The sequence below is a fragment of the Kockovaella imperatae genome (genome assembly GCF_002102565.1).
Source record: "Kockovaella imperatae strain NRRL Y-17943 chromosome Unknown BD324scaffold_3, whole genome shotgun sequence".
Classification (NCBI taxonomy): domain Eukaryota; kingdom Fungi; phylum Basidiomycota; class Tremellomycetes; order Tremellales; family Cuniculitremaceae; genus Kockovaella; species Kockovaella imperatae.
The window spans coordinates 711,143-727,701 of NW_019028943.1; the positions used below are offsets into that span (position 1 = coordinate 711,143).

General features: G+C 52.7%; 7 protein-coding genes across 7 annotated transcripts; 3 read left to right on the plus strand and 4 right to left on the minus strand.

Annotated features, from left to right (window-relative positions):
• Positions 1-639: 639 nt before the first annotated feature.
• Positions 640-2,871, minus strand: BD324DRAFT_649199 (hypothetical protein; the record flags this gene model as incomplete). The annotated part of the gene is made up of 2 exons (XM_022017950.1): positions 640-2,560; positions 2,603-2,871. 2 exons carry the CDS (start codon positions 2,869-2,871, stop codon positions 640-642), a joined length of 2,190 nt encoding a protein of 729 aa, XP_021872971.1.
• Positions 2,872-3,253: 382 nt separating this feature from the next.
• On the minus strand, positions 3,254-5,025 carry BD324DRAFT_618540 (hypothetical protein). The gene is made up of 6 exons (XM_022015044.1): positions 4,669-5,025; positions 4,467-4,557; positions 4,178-4,418; positions 3,951-4,130; positions 3,603-3,903; positions 3,254-3,550 (listed from the first exon to the last, which is right to left on the minus strand). The coding sequence occupies exons 1-6, from the start codon at positions 4,708-4,710 to the stop codon at positions 3,293-3,295; spliced, it is 1,113 nt and encodes a 370-aa protein (XP_021872972.1). The 5' UTR covers positions 4,711-5,025; the 3' UTR covers positions 3,254-3,292.
• Position 5,026: 1 nt separating this feature from the next.
• On the plus strand, positions 5,027-6,868 carry BD324DRAFT_618546 (terpenoid cyclases/protein prenyltransferase alpha-alpha toroid). The gene is made up of 5 exons (XM_022015045.1): positions 5,027-5,492; positions 5,532-5,783; positions 5,833-6,323; positions 6,372-6,715; positions 6,767-6,868. The coding sequence occupies exons 1-5, from the start codon at positions 5,116-5,118 to the stop codon at positions 6,845-6,847; spliced, it is 1,545 nt and encodes a 514-aa protein (XP_021872973.1). The 5' UTR covers positions 5,027-5,115; the 3' UTR covers positions 6,848-6,868.
• Positions 6,869-8,141, minus strand: BD324DRAFT_618550 (integral membrane protein DUF106-domain-containing protein). Its single transcript, XM_022015046.1, has 9 exons — positions 8,107-8,141; positions 8,026-8,056; positions 7,941-7,973; positions 7,786-7,871; positions 7,514-7,735; positions 7,416-7,474; positions 7,280-7,367; positions 7,150-7,223; positions 6,869-7,099 (listed from the first exon to the last, which is right to left on the minus strand). The coding sequence occupies exons 1-9, from the start codon at positions 8,121-8,123 to the stop codon at positions 6,897-6,899; spliced, it is 813 nt and encodes a 270-aa protein (XP_021872974.1). The 5' UTR covers positions 8,124-8,141; the 3' UTR covers positions 6,869-6,896.
• A 120-nt stretch (positions 8,142-8,261) lies between these two features.
• Positions 8,262-13,508, plus strand: BD324DRAFT_618552 (IKI3 family-domain-containing protein). The gene is made up of 22 exons (XM_022015047.1): positions 8,262-8,525; positions 8,573-8,731; positions 8,780-8,864; positions 8,907-8,987; positions 9,041-9,595; positions 9,653-9,787; positions 9,834-9,926; positions 9,976-10,870; positions 10,912-11,070; positions 11,122-11,178; positions 11,231-11,391; positions 11,439-11,572; positions 11,624-11,747; positions 11,790-11,887; positions 11,941-12,004; positions 12,040-12,177; positions 12,217-12,341; positions 12,387-12,549; positions 12,602-12,740; positions 12,785-12,912; positions 12,963-13,261; positions 13,305-13,508. The coding sequence occupies exons 1-21, from the start codon at positions 8,340-8,342 to the stop codon at positions 13,229-13,231; spliced, it is 3,948 nt and encodes a 1,315-aa protein (XP_021872975.1). The 5' UTR covers positions 8,262-8,339; the 3' UTR covers positions 13,232-13,261; positions 13,305-13,508.
• Positions 13,509-14,408, plus strand: BD324DRAFT_679610 (hypothetical protein; the record flags this gene model as incomplete). Its single annotated transcript, XM_022019049.1, has 2 exons — positions 13,509-14,033; positions 14,072-14,408. The coding sequence occupies exons 1-2, from the start codon at positions 13,606-13,608 to the stop codon at positions 14,406-14,408; spliced, it is 765 nt and encodes a 254-aa protein (XP_021872976.1). The 5' UTR covers positions 13,509-13,605.
• Positions 14,409-15,073: 665 nt separating this feature from the next.
• BD324DRAFT_311338 (hypothetical protein) lies at positions 15,074-16,402 on the minus strand. Its single transcript, XM_022012456.1, has 6 exons — positions 16,087-16,402; positions 15,974-16,027; positions 15,670-15,916; positions 15,465-15,585; positions 15,173-15,412; positions 15,074-15,113 (listed from the first exon to the last, which is right to left on the minus strand). Exons 1-5 carry the CDS (start codon positions 16,229-16,231, stop codon positions 15,350-15,352), a joined length of 630 nt encoding a protein of 209 aa, XP_021872977.1. The 5' UTR covers positions 16,232-16,402; the 3' UTR covers positions 15,074-15,113; positions 15,173-15,349.
• Between the last annotated feature and the right edge of the window lie 157 nt (positions 16,403-16,559).

Sequence of the window (16,559 nt, forward strand, 5' to 3'; positions counted from 1 at the left end):
AAGCCAGGTACAAGACTGCGAACGTATGTGGAGATATGTAATGAAGATGTTCGTCTATGATCTTTGTGCGGGTGGAGTCGCCTCGATACTCGCCGGGACTGATTCATCTGGTCCGACCTCACCTTTTCCAAGTCCCGCTGTGGCCTTTTTACAGGCTCCACAGAAGTGCAGCGGACAATAGGCTCTTTCTGGCGCAGGAGTTTTTCGAATGCTTATCACGACATTTGAGAGAGAGTTGATCTGGGACTCCGGGCGAATGAGGACAAGGAACGATGGCATAAGGGTCGGAGGCCACGTTGGGATCGGCGGAGGGGTGCTGGTGAGCCAGGATGAAACCTCGACATGTGGGAGAAGAGACAGCGACAGACATGATGGATGATGGGGTAAGATGCGAAGGACTGATCGGATCCAAAGCAGGAGTATGTGTGACTGAGGATGGATGTAGATAGGCGGTTTGATCAATTATGATCTGAAGAGTTTATATGAGGACTGAAAAGCGCTTGCTCAAAGTTGGGGACCGACACTCCAGCTGAAGACATCAGCTAGACTTTACATGGCGGGACAAAACCGTCGCGGCTGGCAGAGCCGCGCCTGCCCGTGCCCGACCAGGACAAAAGAGCGACCACAAGCGAGACATGCCTACTCCTTTACGATCCTTTCAACCAGAGACCGCGCGAATGGAAGGCCAGAAGTTTGTGGCAAGGTGACGCCCGGCCGAGACTTTGGGTTGGAGGGCGTGGCGCTCTCGATAGGAACCGGGATCAATGGTGAGGGTGGCGAGCTGTTCATTCGATCCAAGAGCGTTGGCGAGCCTCGCGTCCGGGAGACTCCTTGTCCCAATACAGTCTTCGCGGGAAGATCGGCTGTTGAAGGGACTAGTGGGGCAAGCCCAGATTGATCGGCTGAAGCTGATGGGCTGGGAAGCGATTTTGACGTCACGCCCATCTGCTGCAATCTCATCTGCGCCTTCAGTCGTGCAGTTGCTACCACCGCAGCCTTTCTAGCTGTCTCCGCTCGTTCTCGCCTCCGAGCTCCGCTGATCATTTCCAAGACCTCCACTTCATCCACATGTTGGGCGTCAACATGCTTTGCGAACACGTCGTAGTCCGTATCCCGTGGGCCCGGAGGAAAAACAATCAACCGTTCGCGTCCAAAGTCGAGCTTTGTCAAAGGTGAGTCCGAAGGTCTGTGATGAAACGGCCGGCGGAGTATAGGGCTGTCAAGATCTAAAATGCTTGCACCCATCGCTTCTGCTGTTCTCGAAAGATTCCCCGCCGAGGGAGTGTTTCTCGATACAAAGACAATCTGCCAGTGCGCCAAGCACTTCGATGTCGCATCGCACAGCTCATGAATGAGCCACTGGGCCATGCTTTGCTCCATTCGCGAGTTGTGCCCGTGCTCATTGTGAGATTTGGCAGGCGAACTTGGCCTATCTCTTGTGGAAGGTTCGGCGAGAGTCTTCTCAGTGTCCGGCACCCTTGGCGAACCGAGAGCAAGCAGCGGGCTCTGCCAAGCTATTACTCTGTCGCTACTTAGCACTTGGATAATATCCAAGGACTGAGGCGAACTATGCAAATCGGGTACGAAGCCTAGGTCGATGGTAGATTCGGCAGGGGACGAGGGTATCTTCGGAAATTTTGTAGATAGGGGGAGACCAGAGGGAGATATGTTATCGGCATTGACGTTCAACTCCTCAAGCGCTCTCGATGGCTCTGTCAACAGAGACCGGATAGGCGGATTCTGTGATGATGAGTCTGCCGAGCGGCACAGCTTCGACTGGACTGTAATGATTGCTGGCGTCGGACTCATGAGACTTCGTTTGCTAGGCCTGGCGATTTCCTCTTCGGTCGAGATGGGTGATGCGCGCTTCAACGTCGCGGATGACTCTGGAGTGCTCACAGAGGATGAGCGGACCATGGAGCCAGTGTCGATCGGCTCGAACACTTGAGTGAACTCGTCCGAAAGCGGCGGTGTAGGTGGTCGAGATTCCATCTCCGTGTCGTCCGTCTCGTTCATCTTAAGATCTGGCGTAGGCGGTCTAGAGGATTTCGGAGTCTGGCCAGCAGCATCAATGCTGGCTCCAGCAGCGATGTGCTGTACATGAATCCTCGGTGAAGGCTGTGAAGAAATGGGTAAAATCTCCATCTCCGCTTCTCCGTCTTGGTCGTCGGCATCCAAGTCCATTCTGTCAATATCGAGTGGAGGAGTCGGCGGTCTTGAAGTCTCTGCTGATCCTTCACGAAGGTTCTTAGAGGGTGTAAGGCCCACGAGTGAACCAATCTCTGTAAGTTCATCTTCCAGAGGCAGATCTTCTTGCATAGACCCTTCCGCGGGATCTTCTGACCAGCGTAAAGAAGGCACAGGAACCGATGAGAACCCAAAGATATTGGGCAGTTCTGATCCGACGATGATACCTCCCCATATTGAGGATTCAATCATCCAATCTCCCAGGTTCTGGGCCTCGGACGAAGCGGTGGTCATGGAAGGAGTATCATTCGACGAGCTCAAGTGAGCGCTTGAGGTAGGGACTACACCCTCATCCACAGACCTCCCTCTCAGACTTCGGTCCCGAGAATCTCTGTCCGCCAGTGGACTGACCTACCGAAGAGGAACGGATCTAGGCGTAGGTGTAGCGGAGCGTGAGCGTATAGAGGACACTGCGCTGGCCCAGTCGTCGGATTCTTCGTCCGAGTCTTCCTCTTCTAACGTATCCAGGTTCGAGAAAACCGGTTCCGTGGAGGTCGTAGGCCCCACCAACCTGTTCGCCGTCACGGATATGGGCCCGTCGTCTTCTGTGTCTGAGGATGAATGGATAACGATGGGTCGATCTCTGCTCGACCCAGGCAAGTATCGTCGCTTTGGTCCGGACATGATTAGGTGCCAGGTTCGCTGTGGTCCAAGGTGCTCCAAGGCTCGAGATGAGAAGATGTAGAATCTCAAGCAGCAAGATGTTAAAGGCCGAAATGCAGCATCAAGCGCCGCTCTGTCTAACCCTTCAGGGGCTTTTCCAGTCGCACTGACTCCTCGTCAGAGTGAGAACAGGCGGCGGCGGCTCGACACGGGCGATAATGAAGACCTGAGCTCGACGATGAATGACCGCGGGTGACCAAGAGGCTTATAAAATGATCATGACCCTATAGCTGGTCTATATACAAAAGACGACAAGAAGGAGCCTCTTGTTGACCCGATCATCTCAAATTTCACTCGTAGATGCCTCGGCTCGGGACCGCTCAATAGCCGCAGTCCGGAGCAGTTAGCTGTATATATTATGCATGGCTGCATCTATAGGACCCTAAAACACACTGAGGCCAGCATTGACCTGCTCCATGCCCTCTCTGCTCTTCTCCACCCATCCACTCGTGAATGATTTGTCATCTCCTCCGTTGATCTCATCCCCGATAGACGCCCCAATCTCCATAGCATCCGGCTCCTCTCGCCAACCACCTCGAACCCACTTGGCGCCTTGGTCTTTGCTGTTGAGAACACGATCTCGAGCAAGTTCCCGGTCGCTTTGGTTCGGAGAGACCATCCCGAGGTGCAAGACGATTCGCTGAGTTCACGTCAGATACAAGAGTTGTCGAGGAGCCTAATGGTCCACTCACTGGTGGCACGGTCACTCTGCCCTGCTTGAAGCAATACTCGGCAACAGCCAGACAACAGACGATCCCACCGTCCTCCCTTGGCATCCTTGAGCGCAGAGAAGCGGCTTTTCGTACCGCCTCCATGGTGGTTGTTGGTGTTGAGGAGCCATTCGCTTCAGGTGTCGAGTCTCCAGTCGACGAGGGACCGACCAATGTTGGTACGGATGGACCAGCTGGTGTAGGGTCCGGTTTGATAGGTCGCTTGCCTTTACCGCGAGCCGCTTTCTTGGGGTAGATGATATACTCAGTGACGAGGTAGATCCTGAGTCGCTAGTCAGGGTGGTCACGCAGGCAAGAAGGTCAACGTACCACTTCTCATCCCAACCCCCAGCTCTCGTCTCCATGACATACTCTGAGCCGAGCGGTATCTCCTTTACGAAGACATAGTGTGTGGCACCTAGAGCCATGTGGATCCCAGGACGAAAGGCAGGCAAAATGACATCGATTGCCCACTTCATTCTCGCTGCATCAACGTTCTTGGCATAACATCTGAAAAGGCGTGAGCTCGTGGATGCACGGTGAAACACGAAGCTCACGAATTAGAGAGATGAAGATTGTAGTCGCAGTCATCAAACCAGGCGATCCGCTTCAACCTTGTCCTCTCGGTGATACCTCCATGTCGCAAGGACCGTTGTTCGCATTCTCCCAAAAATTTGTCCCGTCCTTTAGTGAATAAATCAAAGTATGCTTTGAGTGGGTACCGCCAGACTCGGATATGCCATTGGAATGGGAGAGAGGGAGAGTTTATGATGATCAGGAGCAGCAGGATGATCTTGACTAGGCAATGGCATCAGCTCCAGTCCACACGAGATCATTCCAGCTCACCAGTTTTTGGGATGAAAGGGAGTAGAGGTTTGGAGGGGTCGGCCAGAGAACTAAGATAACGCCGAAGAGCAACAACAGACAGCGCAGGAAGCTGCAGGAGAGGGAGAGCGGCAATTGACATGATGTGAATGCGCAGAGAAGAGAGCCAGGTGGTGGACAAGTATGATCAGCGACGTCGCTGCCTCCCTCTTATATATCTCACCTGCCTCAATCTTTTCACGTGCTGCAACGTTGGCGCGGTCATTGTTGACCGGCCTTGTTCACGATCCCGCGTGAGACCTCGGACCGGGTAAGGCTATAAGCGTTGAGAAGCTTGGTTGTCGGGGCGCGCTGAAGCCCGGTGTTGAGGGTAGCAATCTGTTGGGGATGTGTTTGCAGCAGGATTGGAGGCGAGGAAGGACAAGAAAGACCTTGTCCAAGAGACATGACAAATAGTGATGACAATTGACCGATAGCGTTAACCGGAGGAAAAAGGATAGGCGCGGAACATCCTCGCATGCCAGAGATAGGCGTTACCGGTCAAGTGGAGGTTTCGGTTTCAGAGAGAACAATACGGTCCATTACACACAAAGTGCCTGCACCATGGCCAGACAGCGACCATGAGTTGTTGGCATCTTCATGTCTCTTTGACATCCCACACCAAGTCATCATGATATCCGCAGGCTATGGAGATGCTTTGCATCGATCCATCTATGATTTGCCCCACATCACCTCCCATTCGGACAATCACCCGTCCGCCACGCTGATTGAGCAAGAGGAGATCGAGGCACTCTTCACAGACTTGTTGAATGGAGTTCCTTCACCTGGAGTGCCGGCCACATCTCAGATAGAAGTCGAGGATTCAGAATCAACGCCAGCTCAAACTACGCTTCGCACGTCCGAGCACGCCAAGTTTCTGGCATCCTCCCTGTTTCGACTTCCAGCTCCTTTCGTCGCGCTAGATGCCAGTCGACCATGGCTGATATACTGGACGTTTCACAGTATGGACATTTTGGGTCTGACATCAGACCAAGAGATCAGGAAAAGGTGATTGGAATGTCGAGGGACTGATCTGACGAAGCTTAGGGCCGTGTCTACCATTGTTCACTTCATGCACCCCTTGGGAGGTTTCGCAGGCGGAGCGTCAAACACACAGCTGCCTCACCTTCTCCCGACATATGCCTCCACATGCTCATTGGCGATAGTGGGTGATGCTGGACAGAATGGTGGATGGCACCAGCTCGCAGCGAATCGACAAGCGACCTATGATTTCTTCATGAGATGCAAGCAGCCCAACGGGGGGTTCGTCGTTTGCCAAGGTGGAGAGGTGGATGTCAGGTGGGCTCTAACCTAGATTATGCGGTGAGACTCACTGCATCATCCGCAGAGGGACGTATTGTCTTCTAGTTGTGGCAACTCTGCTCGATCTCCTGACACCTGAACTTCTACACAATGTGGACCAATTCATCGCCTCGACGCAGACTTACGAAGGAGGATTCGCCAACGCAACTTTCCCCCTCACTGGAATCTCGCCTCCCCGCTCTCCGGCCATGGCTGAGGCGCATGGAGGATATACGTCCTGTTCCCTCAACGCTCATTTCCTTCTTTCCTGCCTCGGTCCACCGGAGAAACCTTCACCCCTCGGCTCAAGCTTCCCAAAAGCGATTGACATAGATAACGCTGTCAGATGGAGTGTGATGATGCAAGGTGAGGCTATTGAGGCTGGTGGATTCAGGGGACGAAGTAACAAACTCGTCGATGGCTGCTATTCGTGGTGGGTCGGAGGCGGGTTCCCAGTCTTGGAGGCCCTGGAGCGGAGGAGAAAGATTGCAAAAGGACAGAGTGTATCGGAGGATGGCCCCAGGTTGTTCAACCACGGTATGTCTGAAGCTTCTCTTGGTTAAGAATCGGCTGAAATGACTCCAGTCGCTTTACAAGAATATACTCTCGTGGCTGCTCAGCGCGAAGCTGGTCTTGGCGGCGGTCTACGTGATAAACCTGGCAAACGACCAGACCTGTATCATACCTGTAATAATCTTTCGGGTCTAGCAACAGCCCAACATCGCATGGTACAATCTCAAACCGTGCTGGAAGAGAAGCGTCAAAACTTCGATGCCTCGAAAGGACTCCCCGCCGTTGTACCTAAGACCAAATCAGGTGGATGGGGATCAGAGGAACAGCGACAGGCTGTCAGGCGAGAAGTGTGGGCGAACGCTCTTGCTTGGGTCGATCAAGAGGAGTCAGTGATAGGCGGAAGGGAGAACAGGGTGGTGAGTGTGGAGCTTACAGCGGCATGAGTTCACAATTGACACCATCTTTAGAACGCCACCACACCCGTCTTCAATCTCACGCCGGATCGATTAAAACCATTTATCGACTTCTTTTACGGTCAATCATCGTAACAATTAGTAGCATCGTCTTTGTTCTTCATCCTACTGTATGCATGCTCCTTCACTGCTTCTTCCCCCAGATCTCGAGCACTCTATCCTCGACGCCATCAGCAGACCAGCGGTAGAGGCCTTCTGCAAGCGCGAGGTTCTCTGTCTCAGCCTTGAACAACTTCTCCATATCGGGTGCCCCAGGCCCAGACAGGGATACGGCTCCAGCACCAGAGAGTTGCGCGAGGGCATTGGCATCTCGACTCTCGACTTGTGCTAGGAATCGATTAGAAAATGCTCTTAGATCACAATGGAGGTTTGCTCACGCCCTGCATCTCCGAGAATGAGCCTGAAAACTCCATTCAGACCAAACAAGTTTAGGAAATACCACGAGAGAGCGCTAGGGAGGGCGACAGTTAGCCTGACCATCTGTAACCCCTAAAGGACTGAACTTACGAGACCCATCTGACGTCGAGATCTGGCGTCATGATGTCCTTTGACATGAGGGATTTGAAGCCCGCAGTGAGAGGAAAGGGGAGTTTAACTGATCAGTCAGCGAGACGCAAGCGAGCTCTTACACTTCACGACTCACTGAGCACGAAGCCGGAGAAGAATATCGAAATGTACTGCATAATGACCATATTGGGTACCCTGCATCGTTAGTGCACAGATCTCAGTGCTGCGACTCACATCATCACAGCCTGCTTCTTCATGCCTTCCATGGCATTCTCCATACCACCTCCCTCGAACGGATTCGGAATTTCACCCTCTTTTGGCTTCGGCTTGATCTTGAGATACTGTCCGGAGGTGAGAACAGTCGAGTGCGCAGCCGAAATGGAGCGGTAAGCAGCTGGAGAGAGAGGAGAGAAGGGTGCCGTCATTCGCAACAATTGAGCTCGGCCAATCGCCCGTCTACGTTGGGAGGTCAGTGTTGTGATTCGTCATACTTGAGAGTCACTCACTGTTCCCGTACAACGTCCACAGCTGCTGGTTTCGGTGGAGATGTGAGAAGCATAGTGACATAGTGTCGCAGAATACCGACAAGCAGCTGACGCAACATGTCAGCAGACGTATGTCGCATCCCTGTGCTCTCTCTCTATTTGTGTCTGTCTCTCACCATAATCAAGGTGATCGGGACCAGGACCCAGTTCTTTGTTGAAATCAGCTCCAGAATTCTCCCGGTTCGATTGTACCCTACTCACCCGAATGGACGGGTCCAGATACAGATCCTGTCTGATGTGAGGGTCAACTTGGTCCGATCATCCAGACATTGGGAAGCTCACGCTGCTTTGACGCCCATCTTCGTGCAATGAGGTCGTGACAACACAAAGTGCGCTGCTCTAGTCTCGACGAGCAATCTCGTGCAATCCTCAGCGGCGATCGCCGACATAGAGGTCAAAAAGTTGGCGAACGGGGCGAACGTCTGTTGGAGAAATACCTACCACTATTTGGAATCTTTCATTGATCACCTTGAATCAGGCTTGGGACCGGAGGTCCAGGCTCGCATAGGCTTCAAATGAGATCTCTGACCCCTACAGAGATTCGGATAGCCGAGATCAGCCATGTGGTACCAGGGACACTGTCGGGTAAAGGAGCTGTTGACCCAGAGAGCGATGCTGTTTTTGTCCCGGTACAGCGGGTCATAGACGGAGTGGTAGAAGTGGACGTCATCCGCATAGACTCTGGACCAGGATACTCAGAGGTGACTAACTCAGGCTCCTTGACTCGAGGCTCGCTCACGTATCGCAGGCCCGTGTAATTGGTTCGTTCCAAGCACCTGGAGAGAAGAGCGAGTTACTGGACCTGCATTACTTTTCCGATGACCGTACGCTTGTTCTCATCTTGAAACATGGGGACATCGCTATCATCGCTACGGAGATGTATGACGACCGTGACAGTCGGACATCTGTGAGCTGAAATGCTCTACCGCCTCGGAAACAGCTTATACCTGAGCAGGCCGCCGAAGTCGTCGGTAGTGTGGAGAGCGGAATTTTGGCAGCCGCTTGGTCACCCGATGAGGAGACACTAGTTCTTGTCACTGGTGAGGGATCTCAAATCATCGCGAAAACTGATTACAACCCAGGCGACGACAATCTCGTGACTATGACGAGGAGCTTTGATCTTCTACATGAGGAGCCTTTACGGCAAGCAGACTTTGGAGAGGGTGTGTACGATGGAGACCAAGAGTGGACGTGCGAGCTGACCGTCCTGCTCCAGACAAATTTGTCAATGTCGGCTGGGGCTCCAAGACCACCCAGTTTCACGGATCCCTGGGCAAAGCGGCGGCCAAAGCTCCCGAGGCATCTTCATCTTCAGCCTCTCGTCCAGCATCACTTTCACATCCTACCGACAGCGGAGAACCTGTCATTTCATTCCGAGGAGACGCTGCGTTCTTCGCCGTCTCGTCTCTTGACCCCTACCCATCTTCTGATCTCGCTCGGAGGCAGATCAGAATATATTCTTCGCCTGCTGGCTCAAAGCCAAACCTATCGGCGACTTCTGAACTATTACCTGGTCTGGAGGGACCCGTCTCATGGCGACCCAGCGGAAATGTCATCAGCAGTCTGATTCGATACGGATACGAAGGCGGAGGCGCGGGTAACGAAGGCAGATGGGAAGTTGCAATGCTGGAGCGAAACGGATTAAGGCATGGCGGGTTCCCCCTGAGAGAGGCAAAGGATACGTGGGAGCAAGGGCGTGTCAAGTGGATGACATGGAACTGCGACTCTGAGGTCTTGGCTATATGCGTCGAACGAATAGATCGCGACGTCGGTGAGTCGCTCTTTGGTCGTCAGGATTCTGGCATTGCTGAGATAGGTCCTCGATCAGTCCAATTATGGACAATGAAGAATTATCACTATTACCTCAAACAGGAGATCTTCTGTCACGAAGGGCCGAATTCTCGGTTGACAGGCGTCTTCTGGCACACTGAGAAGGCTCTGACCCTCTATCTCGTCGGCGAAGGTGAGTTCAGCAAGCCTTGTATACTTCTGTTGCTGACCCAAACCAGCGACATTCTCGACCAGGACATTTGTCTGGGATACCTACGCTTCGCATTTGCCAGCTCCGCGGGACACTGCCGCTGTGGCTGTGGTTGATGGAGGTGAGTGGTGATGACATCCCCACAGGCACCGAAAGCTTACTCCGGAAAGATCGCCTCCTCGTAACGCCTTTCCGAACGCAAAATACTCCGCCCCCGATGTCCTCGTACCAGCTCTCTGTGACTTGCACTCCAGTCCATGTCGCGTTCTCCCCCGAAGAAGATGCTCTGGTCACATTGCATGCCGATGGGACCGTTCAGCGCTGGGATTTAAAAAACAGACTACCTGATACGAAGCAGAAGGGTGGCAAAGCAGCTGACCCGGTTCAAATCGGCACATACAAAGTAGCATTTGATCAGACCGAATGGATCCCAAAGCAGATTGCTTTCGGGAATGCAGAAATCGCCTGTTTGCTGGATTCGACCACCGATGCCCCTCATTCTCGAATTATCAGGCTCGTGAACGGCGCGCAGGAGGATCAAGACGTGCAAGCATCTGTCTTGGAGAGATTACTGTCTACCCGCGATGACAATTACACTGGCCTTCACATCGACGGCCAAGTCGTGAGACTCGGCCAAGATGGCAATCAGACATCGACGGCCATCGAGCTCCCAGCGCATCCCATGGCGATTTCCGTTATCGATACTGACATCGTCCACCTCGCTCAGAATGGAAAGTTGGTCGCTGCTTCTCTGAGCACCGGGACAGTGCATGCTCTCGCCAATGGCGTCACATCTTTCACCCATACACCCGAATACATCATCTACACTACAGCATCTCAATCCTCGCATTACGTACCGACTTCCACGCTGGACCGTATATTGAATGGCGAGGAGGTAAACGAATGGGAGATACAATGGGAGACTCGAGCTATCGAGAGGGGGGCATTGGCCGTGACTGCTTGCCAGAGCAGTATGAGCTTGATACTGCAGATGCCTCGTGGTAATCTGGAGACGGTATATCCCAGACCACTGGTGCTCGCTGTTGTGCGGCGTAATGTTGCTAGGTAGGCTGTGCCGCAGGGGGACAAAGCTGACTCTGACGCAGTGGGCAATATCGGGATGCTTTCATCACTTGCCGTAAACATCGACTGGATCTGAATCTTTTGCATGATCTCGACCCTGAGCAATTCATTCGGCGCCTCGGCGACTTTGTGGATCAGGTCCAAGAAGTCGACTATTTGAACCTTTTCGTGTCTTCGCTCAAGTGGGTCTACCCTGATAGCTGTACCGAAGAAAGAGAGGCTGATGCTTTCAGGGACGACATGACCTCCTTGGAAGCTTTTCCTGACCTCGCCCGTCGATCCGCATCAAGGTCAGCATTTTTTCACGGCTTTTCCCAGGAGGCTTGAGCTGATGGTCGCCAGTCGAGCTACACAGGGCAAGCTCAACAGGATTTGTGATGCAATTCGCGGGGTAGTAGAACGACGCGACTTGGTCAAATACACCGAGACCATTTTATCGACCCATGTCTGCAAACAGCCTCCTGATTACGAAGGCGGCCTGAGCGTGCTATTACGACTGCAGAGTGAGTCGCCACTCTTTAATCATGCCAGGAGCTGATGCGCCACATAGCGGATCATCCAGATATCGTTCAAGATGCTGTCAAGTACATCATTTTCCTGTCGAACGTCAATCAGCTCTATGACGTTGCCCTTGGCATGTATGATTTCCAGCTCGTCCTCATGATAGCTCAATACTCTCAAAAGGTGAGCTCTGAGGTCATTTCTGTGGACGGATCCCCAGTTGATACAAGATAGGATCCCCAAGAATACCTTCCCTTCTTGAAGGAGCTGAGGGCATTGGACGACTGGGAAAGGAAGTACAGAGTCGATGATCACCTTGCTCGACACGAGAAAGCACTAAGGCATCTGCACAGTGCTGGTGAGCTCCCTCTTCACTCTGCTCTTCAGCTCACTCGTTCAGGTCCAAGCAAGTTTCAAGACTCTGTTGATTACCTCGGCAAATACGAGCTGTACGACGTCGCATTCGAGCTTTACAGCAGTGACGCCCAGAGTCTTGCGGTGGGCCGCAGCGTTCCAACGAGATTTGTACAGAATCTGACGGTTGCCACCAGATCATTCAGGAGATGTACGGAGACCACTTGTTTGACCGACGAGATTACAACGACGCTGCATTAGGTGCGTATTCCAGCGGAAGCCGTGCTGATAGCCAGCCTATATGCTCGCAGCGAAGACCGACAAGGCGATGAAGGCTTACGAAAGGGCACATGCCTGGCGTGATCTTCTCGCCCTAGCGGTACAGACTCAGTCTTCGGCACAGACGGTTCTCGGGCTCGTGGATCGGTGTTCTGGTGAGTATATTTATTCCCAGCCTTTCCTGATTGGCACAGATTATCTTGCCACCCATGGAAGGCATGTGGAGGCTGCACAGCTCATGCTGGACTACACGAAGAATGTAGAGGGAGCGGTCAATGTCTTATGCGCCGGACACGACTTTTCGGAGGCTCTGAGAGTGGTGAGGCTCAGTGCGGACCCACAACGTGTGTTCTGACGCTCTCAGATTTCTCTGTATCGTCGAGCAGACTTGATCGAGGCATTCGTTCACCCAGGCCTGGAAGAGGCCCAGGAGAGCTTCCTCGAAGCTATCGAAGAGATGCAAGATCAATTGGATAAAGAGGTGAAGCGACTGTCTGAGCTGAAGATCGTCCGAGAGGACGATCCAGGTGAGCCCTCTTTTTCTGAGAAAGGTTTCCAGCATCGACCTGACTGCGACAGACGCTTTCTACATGGTGGACGCGGAGCCCAATCTGGAAGGAGTGGACGTTGCGACCAATGCTACGACTGTCGCAACTGCCTTCACGCGGTACACCGCTGCTCCGACCACGGCTTTCTCTCAGTCCTCTCGGCGGACAGGGTACGTGACTTTTATTGCTCACAGGATCTTGCTGACCGCATCAGTCGCACCGATAGGAGTAGGAATCGGGCGTCCAGGAAACGACCCGCCGGTCGTAAGGGATCCGTTGACGAGTACGAGTATCTCGTAGCCAGTATCGGCCGTCTCGTCATCCGAGCCGAGGAGAAGAGCAGTGAGTCGGGCGGACTGATCCCAACGGAAGGCACTAATTCTCGTTGTCAGAGGACGCTTTACCCTTGTTACGCCATTTGATCTTGGCATCTCCCGAATTGAGAGAATTGGCGGCTGACTTACAAAATCGCATACTGTCCTTTAGGAGCGGGTTGGCTGACAGCATCGACATCGCTTGGCTCGATCGAAAGGATGTGCTGAAAGAAGCTCAGGAGAGTGGAGGAATGGGCTATGATGAGGGCAGGAAGATGACGGAGGCTTGGAGCTTGGTCAAGCCTGTCATTGGGAAATGGGCAGGTGTCGGAACACTTGCAGCCTGATCGATCATGGCAAGCAATGCCGATATGTGTGTGAGTGCATCGGCAGTTGAATATCAAATGCTGATCCGAGCAGAGCGTACTAGTAGATACCCTGCATTAACGAATCCCTGTCATGCATACCAGGCTAAAGCAGATACAGTCTGCCCTTGTCAGGAACGCTCAGCACCCTTGATGGTTCTTAGCGCGCCACCGGTCACTTGGAGACCAGCGCAGTAGACGACGCTGGGATTTAAGTCTCTGTCGATTCACCAAGACATTGCATCCAAAAATTTTTCCTGCGGTTCCTCTACACTCTATATCGTACACATCGCCTCCGCAAGCAAGAGTGAGTGGAGGATCGCAGAATCTGCTCACACTCGTCAGAGCTCGCCAGTATGAACGATGTTCACCTCATACATCCCACTGTGAGAGCTCCTTCTCCTCGAAGCGAAACGCAAAAAGGTTCTGTACAAACTGTGGATGCGGGTCTTCAAGGCGATTCAATCAAGCATCAATTGGCCGCATTGGAGACGAGACTTTTGACCTCCGGGCACAATCACACGGAGATCTTTACGGCGTTCGCTCAATTCCTTGCTGAACGTATCTCCCACGGCCATTCGAAACCTGCTCTCGAAAAAGCTGCTGAGCTTCATCAAGTCACCAGTCTCAACCATGGCGGTCCCGGCCTCGCGTCTCGATCCGTGCATGATCAGGGTTCTCTCTCCACCGTTGGCGAGTTGGATAACCAGGGAACGCCAGAAGAACCCCTCGCCCACAATCTCGAGTCGGTTTCCTCGGAGCAAAGAGTTCGACAATTCACGAGGTGAGCAAGATGGAGCTGGAGCTGCTCTCTCTACGTAGGATCAGAGCAGAGGCCGAAGTAGAGCTTGAGGCCATCAAGACGGCGCGTGCGTCTTTGAATACGGCTGTCGATGCTCAACAGGACAAGTCGCCTGTCGAAGGATCGTCAACGGAACCCAATCTCCAAGATCTTTACGTGGAACCTCCTCCGCTCATGGACATTGGGGACACCACTGAGACTTTGGCAAGGTCTGATGATTGTCACAAGCCTGCGGATCGTTTGTTCCAGTGGAAAAGTACGAGGGGGAATGGGTACCGAAGTACATGCGAAGATATGTTGAAGACAAGGCCGATCAGATCAACATCGGTTCGAGACCTACCGAGCCGGTCATCATAGTAGACAGCTTTGTCGGTTATTTCCGAGGCAAATATCCAGAAGATTGCCTCGTGTCAAACTATCGTCGACACAGATCATTGGCATGTACTAGTTGTCGTCAGACGAAACGCGACCGTGATAATGAACTTCCTATCTGTCCTCACTTTAGGAACACGCCGGTGGCCCAGGTAGCCCTGCCGCTTTTGGAAGCTAGGAATCTCCGAGCGACCGGTCCACATCAAGACCATCACAAGGAAAAGTATAGTTGTGTAGCCTACAGCGCAAAACGGATTTCATGGTAACGGAGGCGAGAGCCGAAGGGACGAGCCGGAAGAAGCACTGTAGGGATGCTAAGGAGGCAAGGGTCAGGTAGCGTGCCCGGACAATCCAGACACCCTTACAGTATGAATGATGATATACATACACGGGGCATTACACACATAATGTTTACATTTCGCAGCGATCTTCATCCCATGAGCCACTTGATCATCCGGGCACCGAGAAGGACCGAAATGAGGATCTGTCCCGAACCGACATGATCCATGTTCCGGAAAGCAGCACCAGAAGTTTTACTTGGAGCTGCCGATGCCCCGCCTGTTGCTGAATGACTGGATGACGGGGAGGCGGACGATGTGCCGCTACAATTGGTGAAGGGGCACGTCAAAGATTGCTGAATACTGACGGCCGGATACTGGTCAGGCGTGGCGTAGACAAGGTAGTCAAAGTCTGTCATGTTGTCAGTCTCACCATGCACTGCAGACCCGCAAAGGAATGTGTACACTCACCCACAAATGTCCGGTTCACATCGCTCGGTCCAAGATTCTCCAATGTCACATTATGTCTTCCAGGCGGTAGGTTTCCAATGAAACCGATCAATCCATGGAGCTTTTCACAGTATTTCTGATATCCTCCACCACATCCTGATCTTCCATCGTACGTCGCGAACGGTGTTTCAGACCCATTCAGGGAAACGGAGTAGAATCCGTGATCGTTGACTTGATCTCCAATGATCCAGATCGCGGAGCCTGACCGAGACTTATCAGTAGTCTGACCACCCAGACGTACTAGCAGACTTGCCCTCAAATGAGTAGGTCCACGAGTTGCCTGGGCCTTGCGTATAATGGGATGTACCGCCGGAGAAGTTTGGTCCGCTCTGCTCGGTCCAGTTTGCCGAATACTGTATGCCCGGGTCGTTGTCCTGAACAGTGGTATTCGTATAAGATGATCTTGAGTATATCAGTGACAAGGGCAGGCGGGACGGACCATCGCTTTCTGATCTCACCCTTCCGCAGCAAGCTCGACCCCGAACTCGATCATGTCGAGGAGTAGACCCGATCCGTCATTGATGATTTGGACCTGGTGTGCTGCGTAGGCCAACTGGTCCGTAGAATACAGCAAAGTCCTCCCGTTGCCCGTGGCATTGGAGGTGGAGTATGACTGTGAGAAAGGTTGAGGGAGATCAGGATCGATCTTGATGGTGTAATTGGCAGTATCTGGTCCACTGGCACCGTAGATGGCGAGGGATGAACCTGGACCGTATCTTGTCAATCTCGATTGAACGAATGTCTTGGCGCGATATAACTGACCTGTAAAATTGAAGTAGACCGTCGCGCCCTTGACCGTGGTGTAGTGGTAGGTTGCTGTATGTGTTTTTATCAGTACATCCAAGCATGAGAGCAGCAGAGTAGTCTCTGCTCACCTTCATACCACGGTACACCGGTCACGTCGCTCGTCGCATTCCACCATGTTGGATGATCTTGAGGATCGGGGGTGGACCAATCATCATAGTTCGAATACCCGATCAAAGGGTCAAAGTCATCCACTGCAATGATAGACAAGGACATGGCTGTTCAGCATGCGACAGAAAGACAGAGCCGCAAGGTCGATGTGAGAGGTTGCAGAAGTAGGACTCGATCCTTTGTGTTTACCAAAATAGCATAATGCTGGGTTCTGAGGAATTTTCAGGTTCCCGGTTTCAGAACTTTTTGCCCGTCATCCCCGAAAACTCTTTTGAAGCTTTGTGGACAGACAGACGATTTGCTATGCATGTGGGATTGACGGACGTCGACGATGTCCAAAGAGATATGCTAATTTTTGCCTTGTTGCTTGAAGAAGAGGAAGAGGAGGAGGATGGAGACGGAAGCCTACTACGTGATCTACGAGAGAGGGCAA

Bases quoted from the DNA above. Each gene is read 5' to 3' on its own strand.
- BD324DRAFT_618540 (XM_022015044.1), bottom strand. From the start codon at position 4,710: ATGACCGCGCCAACGTTGCAGCACGTGAAAAGATTGAGGCAG. The intron at 4,558-4,668 runs GTGAGATATATA...CCTCTCCTGCAG, and splicing joins ACGTGAAAAGATTGAGGCAG to CTTCCTGCGCTGTCTGTTGT. The intron at 3,551-3,602 runs GTGAGTGGACCA...ACGTGAACTCAG, and splicing joins GCAGAGTGACCGTGCCACCA to CGAATCGTCTTGCACCTCGG.
- BD324DRAFT_618546 (XM_022015045.1), top strand. From the start codon at position 5,116: ATGATATCCGCAGGCTATGGAGATGCTTTGCATCGATCCATCTATGAT. The intron at 5,493-5,531 runs GTGATTGGAATG...GACGAAGCTTAG, and splicing joins GACCAAGAGATCAGGAAAAG to GGCCGTGTCTACCATTGTTC. The intron at 5,784-5,832 runs GTGGGCTCTAAC...CATCATCCGCAG, and splicing joins GGTGGAGAGGTGGATGTCAG to AGGGACGTATTGTCTTCTAG.
- BD324DRAFT_618550 (XM_022015046.1), bottom strand. The intron at 7,872-7,940 runs GTGAGAGACAGA...ATGTTGCGTCAG, and splicing joins TCCCGATCACCTTGATTATG to CTGCTTGTCGGTATTCTGCG. The intron at 7,100-7,149 runs GTGAGCAAACCT...ATCGATTCCTAG, and splicing joins CATTCTCGGAGATGCAGGGC to CACAAGTCGAGAGTCGAGAT.
- BD324DRAFT_618552 (XM_022015047.1), top strand. From the start codon at position 8,340: ATGAGATCTCTGACCCCTACAGAGATTCGGATAGCCGAGATCAGCCAT. The intron at 11,071-11,121 runs GTGGGTCTACCC...TGATGCTTTCAG, and splicing joins CTTTTCGTGTCTTCGCTCAA to GGACGACATGACCTCCTTGG. The intron at 12,005-12,039 runs GTGCGTATTCCA...GCTGATAGCCAG, and splicing joins TTACAACGACGCTGCATTAG to CCTATATGCTCGCAGCGAAG.
- BD324DRAFT_311338 (XM_022012456.1), bottom strand. From the start codon at position 16,231: ATGTCCTTGTCTATCATTGCAGTGGATGACTTTGACCCTTTGATCGGG. The intron at 15,917-15,973 runs GTCAGTTATATC...GATACGGTCCAG, and splicing joins GGTCTACTTCAATTTTACAG to GTTCATCCCTCGCCATCTAC. The intron at 15,413-15,464 runs GCAAGTCTGCTA...AGTCTCGGTCAG, and splicing joins GTGGACCTACTCATTTGAGG to GCTCCGCGATCTGGATCATT.